The sequence below is a fragment of the Mobula birostris genome, chromosome 25, assembly GCF_030028105.1.
Source record: "Mobula birostris isolate sMobBir1 chromosome 25, sMobBir1.hap1, whole genome shotgun sequence".
NCBI lineage: Eukaryota > Metazoa > Chordata > Chondrichthyes > Myliobatiformes > Myliobatidae > Mobula > Mobula birostris.
Genome location: NC_092394.1, coordinates 14,571,417 through 14,588,511, shown reverse-complemented (window position 1 = coordinate 14,588,511; position 17,095 = coordinate 14,571,417). Strand labels below are relative to the sequence as shown.

Below are 17,095 nucleotides of genomic sequence, written 5' to 3'. Positions count from 1 at the left end.
TCTCCCTTGAGGATTCCCTGCAATCGGTCCATGATGTCCTGGATTCTGGCACCAGGGAGGCAACACACCATCCTTAAATCTCGTCTGTTGCCACAGAAACCCCTTTCTGTACCTCTCACTATGGAGTCCCCTACTACGATGGCTCTGCCTGACGTCTGTCTCCTCGGCTTTGCTTTAGCACCTATTTTCGACTTGCAGACCTGACCACCTCTTAGGCTGGCAGTGTCTTCTGTCCCGACAGCTTCCAAGAGGGTGAACCTGTTTATGAGAGGTACATCCCCGGGGTCTCCTGTGCTTCAAGCATCCTTTCCTTCCTCATTGTTCGCCCCCCTTCTCTCTTCTGGTATCCTCGGTGTAACGACCTCGCTGTAGGTCCTGTCCAGAAAGTACACTTTGAACTGTGGACTTGAATCCAAGACAATTCATATTTGTGCAGGTTTCTGGGGATGGTAAACACTGTGGTTGGGCAAATTCCAGTTTTCTTTGTTGGGATCTGGTGGAGGCACTAACTCAGCATGATTGTTCCTGGGGAGTCTGTCCATGTAATGACCTTTCTGGTTTCCTTCTCAATGTGCAACTGAGGGATATGAGTCGACTGAGAGCCTGCTCTCTGTTGTTTGGTATGAGTTGTCTGATGGCAAGTGAAAAGGAAGGAGAGCTACCCAACTGTCTGACTCTTCTTTGCTAAACTCTTTATTCATGATTTGAAGGAGGACCTCGTCTTCAGTGGAAGGTGCCAGCTTATAGAAGAAAGCCCTTAACTTCGAGTGGAGTCATCGGGATGCCTTCGTGATGAAGTTTTTTTTAGCAGGCTTTCTTATTTTTACGAGGCCAAGTTGCTAGCTTGATGCTCAACCCAGCACGGATGGAAAGCGTGTAAGGCAGCTTGCTGGATTCGAACTTGGGAGCCTTCGCTCCAAAGTCCAGTGCCGATGCCGCTATGCCACCAGCCGGCTCAAGGTGCCAACTTATAATCACTCAAAAACTTTTATAGTTGTACCGTGAAGAGCATTCTGACAGGCTGCATCACTGTCTGGTATGGAGGGGCTACTGCACAGGACTGAAAGAAGCTGTAGAAGGTTGTAAATCTAATCAGCTCCATCTTGGGCACTAGCCTACAAAGTACCCAGGACATCTTTAGGGAGCAGTGTCTTAGAAAGGCACCGTCCATTATTAAGGATCTCCAGCACCCAGGGCATGCCCTTTTCTCACTGTTACCATCAAATAAGAGATACAGAAGCCTGAGGGCACACACTCAGCGATTCAGGAATAGCTTCTTCCCCTCTGTCATCCGATTCCTAAATGGACATTGAAGCTTTGGACACTACCTCACTTTTTTAATGTACAGTATTTCTGTTTTTTGCACATTTAAAAAAGTCTATTCAATATATGTAATTGGTTTATTTATTATGTTTTATTTACCATTATTATTATTTTTCTCTCTGCTTGTTTATGTATTGCATTGAACTGCTGCAGCTAAGTTAACAAATTTCATGTCACATGCGGTGATAATAAACCTGATTCTGATTCTAACTTGCCTAAATCTAGTTGAGCAGAGGCAAGTATGTTAGGGGGATTGGCTTGCCTACCTACAATCTTCTATTGATTCTACTCTCACAGGGTCTGAAACACCTTGGGGTGCTTATTCTCCAGGATATTAGTCTTAATTGTGCAGACAGCGGGCTGATGAGCACCGATTGAGGCAGACTTCACCCACTAAGGTGCAACCCAGCTACAGTCATTGGGCATAAGTTGTATTGTGTTGCCCACTGCACTGTTCACATATATATGTGCACAGATGGTGTCTCTGCCAAGCAACAGGAAAATCTCAGCAGATGAGTCAAATGGAGGAATCTTGTCAGCTATGACTTTACAGTGTGAATGTGCAGCATCAGGAGCTGACATTTCATCTGTGTTGTTGGGAATATGGTTGCACTCAATGATGGTTGGCAAGGGTTAGTGTGTATCGGGAAACAGAGCCTTAAATATTAAATGTGTCAAAGAATGTTGATTTTGCCAATGACACATTGCTTTTGATCATCCAATATCACATATGCCTTTATTTTTTGTTCAGGATGTCCTTTCAGGTAGATGTTGGCTAGACATATTTTAGAGCAGTATTTGCCTTGGAACCCTTTCCCACATCCTTCTGTGCATGAGGAAATAGGTACATCTGATGGATGTTCAGCTGGCTCCTCTCCATGTTCTGCAGGTGTGTGGGAATCAGTAGTAGCCCAAGATGCTGGCCCTGAATGAAGTGCTGTTATGTATTAGTCACTGTTGCACTCAGTGCAATGTATGATAGCTTTATAATGTTTTGCTTGGTGCTCTGTTGATGCATAACATTTGAAACCTGCTGTAGACCTTAACTATGTGAAAGGCATATTGGCTGAGCGGCAAGGACAAATCTCCTTGTAGAGCTTGGAGCTTTGTCTTTATTATGGCCGAAAAGTATTTGAACATGCTCTTCAGTAAGCTGTATGGCTTTCAGATGAGTTTACAGTCCATGGGCGATGCCTTTGAAGATGAGTTATCTTTTCACTCTACTGCCCTTGCACTTCGTATATACAAAGCTATGCAGTGAGTTAAACGCCTTCTCAAAAGTCACCCAAGACAGAAGTTTCCTTAAGGATTTTTAATGAGATCAACTTGTGAAAAGATATTGCTGCTTTGAGGGCAAATAAGAGAAGATGGAGACAGGTGTTTTTCCACTGTTGGTTTCAAAACGAAATCCAAATTAATATGCGCAGGAAATGATATAAAAAAAACAGCTGATGTGCAGGAAGTGATGTTCATACAAAATGAACTGCGCCTCTAGAGGTCAGAACAATTATAGAAGAGACTATTGAAGAATAAAAGGCTTGATTGCAAAATTCCGTGAAACATAAATAGTTACTAGATTAACTGCAATTGTGCATGAACCTTTGCTGTCTTTCATTAATATCCTGCCGCTTTTGAATTGTAACATTTTCCCATCTCATCACCCTATCTCTTGATTTTTTTTTTATTCTGATTGTTGTTCAGAGAAAAATGTGAGTTTTTCTAACAGCTCAGGCAGTGTTTCCAGACTTTTCCTGTTGTTTTCAGGCAATGTAAATTTGATTCACTGAAATAGTTAATCCAGTAATATAACTGGTGTGAACAGGAATATTTTCAAAGCAGCAAAACACTATTGAAAATGTCTTTCAATTTTTCAGCATGTAAGATTCTTTGCAAAACAATTTCAGTGTGTCACTTACCCCGTGATGGGTTAAAGAACCAGCAGAAATGGAAAACAGCTAGAGTCTGGTATTGGTGTTAACATAAGCTATTTTTATTAGTAACTACATAATACAGTCATATATAACCAGATAAATCAAACAAGTTAGCAGTGTTACGTGTATATATGTGTGCAAATATTAAATCCCAAACTATTGAGTTTGGGGGAAACAAGGCTTAGAGTCTTGAGATGGTAAAGTATGAAAGCTCAGTTCATCCACGGAATAGGTGATGAGAGAGAGATTTGTAATCCAGGGTAAATGTTGAGAGAAGGCAATTATGTCCATATTCCACAGATTCCATGACAACAATACAAAATTACAATAGTATTAGGTTTTATCTCAAAGTTGTTCCACTCCACACACGAAGTATCACCGACAGTGATCTTCGATGAATATCCTTTCAACACAAGTGGTACCACACCCAGATTCAGCTATGGGTCATTCCAAAGTGGTGGCCATGGGATAATCAAACAGAATCTACATATGAATTATCACCAACAGTAGCTTATCACTAAGGGGACCCTCTTCAAGGGAACCAACCCCAAACACACAACGTGATAGCCACTTATCCAGTTCCACGACATACGAATTAACTCCAACAGTGATTTGCCGCAGGGGTGCCTTTCTTCAGTGAACTACCACACCCAAACAAGGGTAACACACAAATGGTATTCACAAAGGTACTCCCCTCACCAGAGAACCCACTCTTGAGGACGTGACAGTCACACCTTCATATTCGAATGGAATCACACTCATCCTTTCGAGCTACTTAGAGAGAGAGAGAGCGACTCCAAACAGTGACCTCTTTTGTCACTAGGTTTCTTCTGTTTCAAACCTTCCTCTCCCCTCTTCTCTTCCTGCAAACTTGTTCTAGTTGCAGAAAACTTGTGAGAGTCATTTATCAATACTCAAGATCAATCTCGACTCACTCCTTTTGGGCTACTGAAAGTTTAAACCAGGACCTCACTCACTGGTGTCTTTCATTGATCGAATCCACCTTGACTCTAACTGTGTGTCTGTGTGTCCTTGTATATTCAAAACAAGCTGCAGAGAAACCATGACATCAATTGTCCATCAAATAACTCCATACGTATCTATCTCTCTCTCTGTCTCTTTCCTTCTTTCCTTCCTTCCATGGCAACCCAAAAGCTGACAGCAGTAGTCAGTGTCCTTGTAAAAGTGTAAACACGAGCTGAAAGGCAGACTCTGCCCCTCTCTCTCTCTCTCAGCAGAAATCCAAAAGTTAGTCTCAGTTCTTTCTTGTGCCTTAAAGTGACAGTCCACAGCAAAAAGGAACCCCAGAGGTACATAACAAGTGTAACATTCACTTGTTAAATTTTGTAGCTGAACTCAACTGATAAAGCAGGGTTTTGCTATCAAAGTAATGGTAAGATTAATAGCACTTCTAATTAATGAACAAAAATTAAAGTGAAGAAACTTCAGGTGCACAATTAAACAGTAACATCTTTGAATTATTATCTGAATGAATGGTGTTTTGAAGGCATAATCAAAATATAGAATCACAGAGCACAGAAATGGACCCTTACTTTGTCTGTAATGCCTATCTATATGAATACTATTTGCGTGCACTAGGCCTATATCCATCTATGCTTTTTTATACAAATACCTGTTCAAGTACCTTTTTAAACTTCTTGTATTTGTCTTACCACCTCCTCTGGCAGCTTTGATTTAATTAGCCACCACCTTCTGTGTGGAAAAGCTTAGATCTCCTTTGAATTTCTCTCCTTTCATCTTAAACCTGTGCCCTTTAGTTCTAACCACAAACAAGAGAAAATATACAGATACTGGAAATCCAAGCAACACACAAGACACCTACTCTCCATCCACCAGAAGAATTGGGATCTCCCAGTGGCTACCCATTTTAATTCCACTTGCCATTCCCATTCCATTATGTCTATCCATGGCCTCCTGTATTGTCGTAAAGAGGCCATACTCAGGTTGGAGAAACAATGCCTTATATTTCGTCTGGGTAGCCTCCAACCTGATGGCGTGAAGATAGATTTTTTAATCTTCCAGTAATGCCCTTCCCCCTTCACCATTTCCCATCCCCTTTTCCCTCTCTCACCTTATCTCCTTGCCTGCCCATCACCTCCCTCTGGTGCTCCTTCCCCCTTTTCTTTCTTCCATGGCCTTCAGTTCTATCGTATTAGACTCCCAGCTCTTTACTTCACCCCCACCCCTTGGTTTCACCTATAACCTTGTGTTTCTCCCTCCCCCCCCACCTTTTAAATTGACTCCTCATTTTCTTTTCTCTAGTCCTGCTGAAGGGTCTCGGCCCAAAACATCGACCGTGCTCTTTTCTATTGGTGCTGTCTGGCTTGCTGAGTTCTCCAGCATTTTGTGTGTGTTGCTTTCCCTTTAGTTTTAGACTCACCTGTCCCAGAAAAAAAATAATTCTGATTATCTATACTAGCTGTGTCCCTTAGTGGTTTATAATCCCCTATAAGGTCTAATCAGCCTCCTATAGTTCAGCAAGAATACACCTGTCCTTATTAGCACAGCTCTCCATTCCAGGCAACATTTTGGTGAATCTCTTGTACGTGCTCTACTGCTACCACCTCCTTCAATATTTTAGTGGTCATGATTGCTCTCTGTGTATGCTAAGTCTGAACCAACTTTGTTCAAGGAGTTTGTGACTTGTAGGTAGCGAAAGAAGATTAGCTTCAAGAGGCATTAAGACAGACATGTGAACAGGCAGGGAATGGAGAAATATAAACCATGAGCAGGCAGATGGGATTAGTTTGATTGGCCTCATGTTCGGCCTGTTCCTGTGGTTAATGGTTCAATGTTATACACTATGTAGACTTTTAAGGCTGGAAAAGGGTTAGTTAATCAATCTCTAACACAGAAAGTTAATCACATTTCACTTTGCTTGTTAATTCCTAGAACTTTTTAAATTAAGTTTTAAATGTTGCAAAGTTGCTTTTACTTTTCACTTGTCTATGGGACCATTCTTCAGACTGGATATTCAATGTAGGCATTATATACCCTCTTAGTGGCATTTAAAACTCCCAGGACACTATTTTGAAGAGTGCTGGAGTTATTCCAGTTTCTTTGTGAATAGTTATCCCTTAATTAACATAATAAAAATGAACAACCAGTTCTTGTCACCTTGTGGTTTATGTGATGTTGCTGTGCATCAATTAACTGCTGTATTTCTAACATAACGATGGTGACTACACTCCTGAAGACAAGAAAGCCACAACACAGGTTCATGTCATTCTTTTGTCTATCTGTCTCTCTTGGACCAGTCTTTTTATCCCTCTCTATTTTGCTTTCTTTACCTGACCAGACATTGAATTCTTGCACGCTAAATTCAGTCCTTACACTACTTGTCTCATTCACTCAGATCTGACATGTCCTTTTCTTTCATTGCAATGTTAAAACAAAAAGGCAGCACGGTAGCATAGTGGTTAGTGCGTTACTTTACAGTAATCAAGGTTCAGGGTTCATTTCTCACCACTGACTGTAAGGAGTTTGTACTTTCTCCCCATGACCATGTGGGTTTCCTCTGGATGCTCTAGTTTCTCTCACATTCCAGAGACTTACAGGTTATGGTTAGTAAGCTGTGGGTATGCCTTTTTGGCACTGGAAGCATGGTGACAGTTGTGGGCCACCCAACACAATCATCGCTGGTTTGATTTGACGCAAATGTTGCATTTCGCTGTATATTTTGATGTACATGTGACTAATCTTTAAGTATTACCACCTCATATTTTTAAACATCTTGACTTACTAAAAAATTACAATAACCTTAAAGTTCAAGGCTAAATCTAAACTGTTGGCCATACCGAATAGTTAGCTATAGATTTTAAGATAGGAATTATGACTTGCAAAATGTCTTGCAACAAGATATTTCTTCCTTTCTAATAATTTTTGTCAATATTGGATGACTATTGTACTGTTATTAATTCATAAGATATAATTGCAATATCTTCCTAAGCAAGCTCTCTGTTTCTCATCCTAGTCTCCTCCATCCAAGAAAAGGAAACTGGAGAAGCCACGGAAGCCCATTACCTTCACAGTGTTGGAGCCTACAGTTAAGGAACTGAGGAATAAAGTTGCAAATTTGGACCCTGTGACTTCCGAAGCCATTGAGGTGGTAACAACAGTAGTGGAAAAGATTCTTAATGAGCTAAAGGTAAATCTCAGATTCTTTCTATTCATAACAGGGATTAGTTATGCATTTCCACTGAATGTTAAATTGCAGTGTGCTCCATCAGCTGCCTTAATATCACAAGAGGTTCTAAGTAGGTATCTCCACCCTAAAGCAAGAGAGGAGATGTCATGGAAAACATAACTTTTCCTTAATTGAATTATTGGTGCTGTAATATCTTTGAGCACCAGGAAGAAGTAGACTCTTGCAGAAGGTAGGGGTTCAAGTTTTGTGTTGTAGAAATAATGCAAAGAGAAAGATAATACAGTCGGCCCTCCTTATCCGCGAGTTCCACATGCGCGAATTCAACCAACCGCGAATCAGGAAAACCCGGAAGTTCTCTCTCCAGCACTTGTTGTTCGAACATTGTTCGCCTCGCGTCTCATTCGTTCGCTACTTTGTTTCTGTGAAAAAATGGCTCCTAAAAAGCAATTATGTGGTCAAAGCAATTCCTCAAAGGCTAAGAGAGAGCGTGAAGTGCTGTCTCTCGCCGAGAAATTAGAAATATTAGATCTTTTGAAAAGTGGCATGTCGCATTCCGAAGTGGGCCGTAAGGTCGATAAGAACGAATCGAGCATTAGCACAATAAAGCAGAAAGAAGCTGAAATTCATGGAAGTGTTAGTGCTAGGGATGGGTGGCTGGCCACGTAAAGTGCTACAGCCTCAAGAACTGAAAGATCACAGGAGAATGGGCATCAGCGTTCCCAGAAGAGCTACGATGGTTGCGTCTGTACTGAACATGTACAGACTTTTTTCTTGTCACTATTCCCTAAACAATACAGTATAGCAACTATTTACATAGCATTTATATTGTATTATGTATTGTAAGTCAACGGAACAGAAACACTGAGGGCAGCGGGTCCTGTGCTGCCCTGGGTCCTAAAGTCCACCCGCACTGCAACAAGTTAAATAAGGGACTTGAGCATCCGCGTTTTTTGGTATCCGCGGTGGGGGGGGGGGGGGCGCGGTCTCAGAACCAATCCCTCGCAGAGGAGTATAAGCCTAGTCAATCCAGTCTTTCATCATATGAAAGTCCTGCCATCCCAGGAATCAATCTGGTGAACCTTCTTTGTACTCCCTCTATGGCAAGAATGTCTTTCCTCAGATTAGGGGACCAAAAATGCTCACAATACTCCAGGTGTGGTCTCACCAAGGCCTTGTACAACTGCAGTAGTACCTCCCTGCTCCTGTGCTCGAATCCTCTTGCTATGAATGCCAGCATACCATTCGCCTTTTTCACCGCCTGCTGTACCTGCATGCCCACTTTCAATGACTGGTGTACAATGACACCCAGGTCTCGTTGCACCTCCCCTGGGCATGCTATTTTGGCACGACCAGTGTGCCAGATGTTGAAGGGTGTGAGGGAAGAGAAGTGAGAGTAGTTACTATTACAAGGGAGAAGGTGCTCAAAAAGCTGAAAAAAACCTAAGGGTACTTAAGTCACGCAGACCAGATGAACTGCACCCTAGGATTCCAAAAGAGGTAGTGGTAGAGATTGTAGAGGATTAGAAATGAACTTTCAAAAATCATTGGACTCTGGCATGGTGCCTGAGGACTGAAAAATTGCGGATGTCACTCCATTCTTTAAGAAAGGAGGAAGGCAGCAGAAAGGAAATTATAGACCAGTTAGCCTGACCTCAGTGGTTGGGAAGATGTTGGAGACAATTGTTAAGGATGAGGTTATGGAGTACTTGGTGACACAAGACAAGATAGGACAAAGTCAGCATGGTTTCCTTAAGGGAAGATCTTGCCTGCCAAACCCGTTGGAATTCTTTGAGGAGATTACAAGTAGGATAGAAAAAGGGATGCAGTGGATGTTGCATGTTTGGACTTTCAGAAAGCCTTTGACAAGATGTCACACTGGAGGCCGCCTACCAAGTTAAGAGCTCATGGTACTTCGAGAAAGTTATTGGCATGGTTAGAGCATTGGTTGATTGGTAGGAGACAGCGAGTGGGAATAAAAGGATCCTTTTCTGGTTGACTGCCAGTGACTAGTGGTGTTCCGCAGGAGTTGGTGTTGGGACCACTTCTTTTTATGTTGTATATCAATGATTTAGATGATGGAAGAGATGTCTTTGTTGCCATGTTTGCAGATGATGTGAAGGTTGGTGGCAGGGCAGGTACTGTTGAGGAAACAGGTAGGCTGTAGAAGAACTTAGACAGATTAAGAGAATGGGCAAGAAAGTGGCAAATGAAATACAATGTTGGAAAATGCATGGTCATGCACTTTGGTAGTAGAAATAAATGTGCAGGCTATTTTCTAAATGGGGAGAAAATCCAAAAATCTGAGACGCAAAGGGATTTGGGAGTCCATGTTCAAAACACCCTAAAGGCTATCTTGCAAGTTGAGTCAGTGGTAAAGAAGGCAAATGCAATGTTAGCATTCATTTCAAGAGGTCTAAAATACAAGAGCAGGGATGTGATGCTGAGGCTTTATAAGGCACTGGTGAGGACTCACCTTGGGTATTGTGAACAGTTTTGGGCTCCTCATCTAAGAAAAGATGTGCTGGCATTGGAGAGGGTTCAGATGAGGTACACAAGGATGAATCCGGGAGTGAAAGGGTTATCATACGAGGAGGGTTTGATGCCTCTGGGTCTGTACTTGCTGGAATTTAGAAGGATGGGGGGGGATCCCATTGAAACTTTTCGAATGTTGAAAGGCCTAGACAGAGTAGATGTGGAAAGGATGTTTCCCATGGTGGGAGAGTCTAGGACAAGAGGGCACAGCTTCAGGATAGAGGGGCATCCATTGAAAACAGAGATGCGGAGAAATTTCTTTAGCCAGAGGATGGTGAATTTGTGGAATTTGTTACCACAGGCACCTGTGGAGGCCAGGTCATTGGATGTATTTAAGGTAGAGCTTGATACATTCTTAATTGGACACGGCATCAAAGGTTATGCAGAGAAGGCCAGGGAGTGGGGCTGAGGTGGGAAAAAGAGGATCAGCCATGATTGAATGGTGGAGCAGGCTCAATGGGCCAAATGACTTACTTCTGCTCCTATGTCTTATGAAAGTGTGGTGACACTTGTGGGCTGCCCAGTACAATTGTCCCTGATTTGATTTGATGCAAATGACGCATTTCACTGTATGTTTCCATGTACATGTGACAAATAAAGCTTATCTTTAGATCTTTAGGCTACACCTGCAATGGAAGGAGTGCAACTAAGGTTCACCAGATTAATCTGTGGGATGGGGGAGAGATTAAATTGAATCGGCTTTTGCTCTTGAGTTAAAAATGAAAGGTGATCTCGTTGAAAAGTACAGAATCCTTATAGGGTGCTGCAGGATAGGTCCAAGGATAATGTTTCCCCTAGCTGGGTTGTTTTGGGCTAGGACTCACAGGGCCAGCAATTCAGGACTGAGATGACAAGAAATGTTACTTTTTTATTTTTTGTTTTTTTGTATTTGCTCAGTTTGTCTTCTTTTACACATTAGTTATTTGCCAGCCTTTATTTGCAGGTAATTTTTCAGTGATGTTTTTGTACTCCTTTGTCCTACTGTGAATGCCCGCGAGAAAATGAATCTCAGGGTGGTGTATGGTGATATCCATGTACTTTGATAATAAATTTACTTTGAACTCCCAGAAGGCAGTGAACATTTGGAATTTTCCAGTGAAGAAGTCTGCAGAGGTTCAGACACTGATTACGTTCAAATTGGAAATTAATAGATTTTCAGATGCTGAAGGAAATAGGATTAGCAGAGGAAAGTGACACTGAGGCAAAAGATAAGTCATGATCTTATTGAGTTGTACAGAAGATCGAGGGGCCAAAAGGCTCACTATATTGAGCCTTTTCGACACAATGAGATCTCTACTCAGGATGCGGGTCTAGGATGGAATTCTCTTTGTGACATCTTTTTTCCCCTATTTAAGATTGCTTCATGATGTATTTCAGATTCGTTATTGTATCTGAGAATGTTCCATGTTCATAAAGTCACTGAAGAGGGGTTGGGCAGAAAAAAGTAAAGGACACCTCCTCCATATAATCCTGCCTTAAAAGTACTGTAGTACGTTGACTCATTCAGTATCACTGTGTGTCCGACAGAGTGATCAGCAGCACTGGGACTCCTCAGGGGACTGTCTTGTCTCCTTTTCTCTTCACCATTTACACCTCGGACTTCAACTACTGCACAGAGTCTTGTCATCTTCAGAGGTTTTCTGATGACTGCCATAGTTGGATGCATCAGCAAGGGGGATGAGGCTGAGTACAGGGCTACGGTAGGAAACTTTGTCACATGGTGTGAGCAGAATTATCTGCAGCTTAATGTGAAAAAGACTAAGGAGCTGGTGGTAGACCTGATGAGAGCTAAGGTACCGGCGACCTCTGTTTCCATCCAGGGGGTCAGTGTGGTCATGGTGGAGGATTACAAATACCTGGGGATTTGAATTGACAATAAACTGGACTGGTCAAAGAACACTGAGGCTGTCTACAAGAAGGGTCAGAGCCGTCTCTATCTCCTGAGGAGACTGAGGTCCTTTAACGTCTGCCGGACAATGCTGAGGATGTTCTACGAGTCTGTGGTGGCCAGTGCTATCATGTTTGCTGTTGTGTGCTGGGGCAGCAGGCTGAGGGTAGCAGACACCAACAGAATCAACAAGCTCATTTGTAAGGCCAGTGATGTTGTGGGGATGGAACTGGACTCTCTGATGGTGGTGTCTGAAAAGAGGATGCTGTCCAAGTTGCATGCCATCTTGGACAATGTCTCCCATCCACTACGTAATGTACTGGGTGGGCACAGGAGTACATTCAGCCAGAGACTCATTCCACCGAGATGCAACACAGTCATTCCTGCCTGTGACCATCAAACTTTACAACTCCTCCCTTGGAGAGTCAGACACCCTGAGCCAATAGGCTGATCCTGGACTTATTTCCTGGCATAATTTACATATTACTATTTAATTATTTATGGTTTTATTACTATTTAATTATTTATGGTGCAACTATAGAGAAAACCAATTTCCCCTGGGATCAATAAAGTATGACTAAAGCAATTGCTTGCTGCTGAAATGGATATTGAGTGAATGCTGATCTGCTTGGACAACTTGTCTATCAGAAGCAAATTGTTTAGTCATTAAATTACCAAGCTATTTTGGGAGTAGATATTGACAGTGTAGCCAGAAAGCCATTTGTATTGATAGTTAATTCTAATTTTTAAAATTTTATCAATCAGGAACATTGCAATTATTGACCCACTCCTGCAGGCTCCTTAGTCTCCATGTATTTTTATTAATCCGATGTTTAGAGGATTTAATATCTATTCCATCCATTTTTTTGTGAAAGCTAAAATCCAATGGCCTTGGTCATATGACAGTTGCTACACTAACTAGCTAAAATCAAACACTGTTTCTTTCTTTCTTCGGTTATATTTGGCCTACATTGAGGTCCTAAGTACTTGCGTCCTATATTCACTGCTGATCTGGAGGCAGGGATGACGGATCCCTATTTATCAATCACCCATCACATAGTAGATGCAGTTTAATTCATATTGAGATTAATTATATGTTAATTGGTAAGTGTGAGAGAAATTTGTAGAGCTGTATCGACTTGCAAATTTCAAAAAACATGACACCTGCAATCTTAGTTTTGAAGTAGCGTGGCCTTGAGACCTACTTTAGGTCAGTTCATCAGAGTAAAGTCATAGAGTACTACAGCACAGAAGCGGGCTCTTTGTCCCATCCAGTTAATGCCATCCTGGTCTTCTGCTTAGTTCCATCTACCATAGCCCTACATTCCCCTCTCATCCAAAATTATCCTCAACATTTGAATTGAACCCACATTTACCACTTCTGCTAGCAGCTCATTCCACCATCTGGGTGAAGAAGCTTCCCCTCAGATTCCTCTTAAATATTTTACCTTTCACCCTAAGTCTAGTTCTCATCTCACCCAACGTGAAGGGAAAAAGCCTTCATTCATTTACCCTATCTATACCCTCATAATTTTGCACACTTCTATAAGATCTCCCATCATTTCCGGCACTCCAGAGAATCAAGTCCAAATCTCTTCAATGTTTCCCTGTAACTCAGGTCAAGTCCCAGCCAGGTTTAGAAGCCTTTTGAATTTGAAACTGTAAATAATAACATTATGGAAGTAAACTAGTTTATGGTTATAGCACTAACTTCTGACTCTCATTGTTAATTATGTAATGTATCAAATTATTTGATAATTCAGACTCTTTAAAATCAAATGGGGGAAAAAAGACTTTTGCCTTAAATCAGAATTGAGTTGGGTTGCGGAGAAGTGAATCATTATCATCTTTTACAATAAATGATTCATTTCTCCACATTAGTCCTTGGATTTCCTACAAGTTAATTGGAGCTTTCTTTTGGAAACGAGGAACAACGTACAAATAGCTACAAGATAACTTTGGCACTTTGGCCTCAAGTTAACTTCTATCGTACAGCAATTTTCATTTGTTTCCGCAGGTCCTTTTCAAACGTGTGCCCTGTGGTAAAGATGAAGTGAGTTTATTCCTGACAGCCATACAGAACTCCTGGGTCCATGTCCGCCGTAAGAAACGAGATAGATTGAGACAGCTTCGGGAACTCCCCAGGGCCACGTCAGATGCGCTGCAGTCTGTAGAAGCAGACGGTAATGCTGAAAACAATTCCAGTGCTAACACTAGTCTTGATGGGGCCGAGTCGAGCAATGCTGGAGCGGGGAAAACATCAACTGAAAGCGAAAAGGAGCTCCCAGTTAATGGGGGTCACGGCCTCCAGAATGTGATGCCAGTAGATCAAGAAAACAATGTGGAAACTGAAGAAGTGGTTAGATGTTATGAGAGCAGTTCTTCCGACTTTGGAAATGACAATGCAGTCGAGCAGGAGAAAGCCATTTCCACCACTGCAAACCCAGAAGTTGAAACCTCAAACGAGAGTGGGAGTTGCTTTTTGTTCAAGTGCCTAATAAATGTGAAGAAAGATGGAAAGAACGCCCATGTAGAATTGCACTGGGTTGAGGGTCAGAATAGGGACCTGATGAACCAGCTCTCCACCTATCTGCGAAATCAGATTTTCAGGCTCGTGATTAGTTAAAGAAATATGTTCATGATAAAGGTTCATTATCGCACTGATACATTTTAGATTTTCTATCTGTAGTTCTACTGGCTTTCAATTTCCCAGGATTTTGTGCATCTTTTAACCAGTGCATATGCAGTAGGCACCCAGAGCTCTCCTCTCTACAGATGTAACATGACAAAAATAAAACAAATTGCTGTCCTTTTATGTCTTAAATGAACAAATATTCCCCATGTCTTTAGCTGCTATTTCACCAAGACACTCATCTGCAAAGATTGTCTCAATTAGCTGATTCCAAACAAGGAGATTCCCCTGTAATGAGAGGGAGATTGAATTTCCTGATGACAACTACTGCTTACGTAAGAGTCCTACAGCTCTAAGATCATTACATTTGCAGATCGTGCACTAAAAATAAACTTGGAGTGCTCCACTTTGCAGCACCCAGTTTGTTAATGTTCTTTTCCTTGCTTTGCATTTTCCAGGTTTGACTCTTTGCAAGTTCATTGCCGTATGTGTCCCAATACACTCACATTTCTGATGAGTCCCTTGTGTCCTTGTAGAAAGAATTCTTGAGGCACTGGAAGGACAGGAGGAGAAAGCACATCTGGGAAAAAAAACAAAGTGGATTCAAAAACATTCACATGTGAGGAATTTCTGTTTGAAAGAGATTTTGAAGAACTCTAGAGAGCTTGGTTTTTTTTTGATCCTAGCAAGGAGCAGATACCCTCTGAACAAAACAGATTTCTTTATATGAAGAAGTTTAAAATGTTATTTTCCAATTTTATTCAAAAATAAATACTGAAGTCTCTTAGTAATTCTGACTTGTTTTTACAAAAGTAAATGCAACATTTTTGTCACTTCTCTGAATATTTAATAATGTGAACAAATCCTGCAGATTTTTGTAACAGGAAATCCAGTGAACAATCAGTACACAAGCTGTTTTAAAGAAATAAGTTCTCTTCACTCTGTTAAATGAGATTTGACCTGCAGCCTTCAAGCTAGAACATTTAACATTTTTCCATCTGGATTGAGTTTGTATTTGTTGATCTTTGAAATAGCGATAAAGGTTCAGAAGGGATAGTCTTAGAACAGACAACTCTTGACAGCTCAAGTGAGGGCATCTATGTGGCACTCGCGCTTATCACCATCAGAAATGCTGATTGGGGGCTATAAGCCATGAGCAAAGCCCTCAGTATTAGCAGCTGTATCTTCAGTCAGTTTACAGAATAACTCTAGATTATCCATCTAATTTTATAGGTGTGGACATGCCTTGTTTGTGATGATACCTATGTGCTGGTCCCAGGATATATCCTCTGATACATTAACACCAAGGAATTTAAAGCTACTGTCCCTCTCCACCTCTGTTCACCTAGTGAGGACTGACTCGTTGATCTCCGGTTTCCTCTCCCTGTAGTCAATCATCTCTTTGGTTTTGCTGCTGATACTGTGTAACAGGTTGATGTGGCACCATTCAATCAGATTGTTACAAGGATCGCCCCAGTAATAATGATTAGTGAGACACAGAGAATCTGTATTTCCTGACAAATAAATTCTATCATCTCAACTAAAAAGCACGTGGGTTCACAAGCTAACTACCTGTGTACACCCCACTAGAACCCCTGACCCTTCATGAACCGTCAATGAAGAGAAAAGGTATTACGCGGGAAAGGAGTCTACGCTGGCCGGGTGTTCCTCGTGGTCCTGATCTCCACGTGTCCGTGGGGTCCTCCTTATCCACGATGGTTGGTGAAGAGTTATTGCCCGGACGTAATTGGAGCTCCTGACTCTTACAGTGTTCCTTATTAGTTGAACAGGTGTATCCCATCCCATTGGCTCAAGGTCACCTGACCGACCTGGGTCACCACCTTACTAGTTCTAGTCCAGGGGTACAACCAACATTGTTTCATGGTTCTGCCCACCCCAGCCTTGTGTATTTTTGTCTTTCAACTCTGATCAGTCCAAACCAGTTAAATGAGGCAACCCAGACAGAGTCTTAACAAGATTACAGATTGCTTCTTTCGTTGTTCTGGCATTCATCAAATCCACTATTTGTAGACTGTAGTTTCTTCTGGCCAATATCTCCCTCCTCTTGATCCAAAGATATTTACCTTAGGATCATTATCCTCTTCTCATTCGGTAGAATGCCATGGAACCCCAGTAGGTGTGCAACAAATACATTCTATAAGTAATATTAACATTTGCTTACTGAATTCACCCACGTTATACTGACAGTCATCTGTGCTGTTTCATGAAAGCATTATCCTCTTTTTCCTATTATTTCAGCCTTCCATCTCAGTTGATATACATTGAGCAATACAATTATCAGGGTACATAAAATTAGTATTAAGTAGCGTGCAATACTATTCTCACCCAAGGATATATTTGAACGTTTGTTCCCCAATTCCAAAACTTGCTCTAAAAGCCTGGGTTACTCAGTATTTTATTTGCCTTACTAGCGTGTGTTTTAATGAGTGTGTTTAGTCTATTGATGGATTGTCTCCCTTGCCTCCGCCACAGCATGTGTCCAATCTGCAGTCAAGTGGGGAAATGTTGGCAACTCAGTAACAACATAGTCCCAGATATTGATCTGTATCAGTGAGTTGAAAATGGAAGTTCTCTATCATCACTGTGTCACTTGCTGGCTG

The 17,095-nt window shown here is 41.6% G+C and overlaps 1 protein-coding gene across 1 annotated transcript in view; it reads left to right on the top strand.

The window, feature by feature from the left end:
* mettl16 (methyltransferase 16, N6-methyladenosine) overlaps positions 1–15,280 on the top strand; it is a 127,880-nt gene extending 112,600 nt beyond the window's left edge. The window contains exons 9-10 of the mRNA XM_072243182.1: positions 7,249–7,422; positions 13,860–15,280. Of these exons, the coding sequence (XP_072099283.1) occupies positions 7,249–7,422; positions 13,860–14,468 (783 nt within the window). The 3' untranslated portion in view covers positions 14,469–15,280. The remainder of the gene's footprint in view (positions 1–7,248; positions 7,423–13,859) is intronic.
* The last annotated feature ends 1,815 nt before the right edge of the window (positions 15,281–17,095 follow it).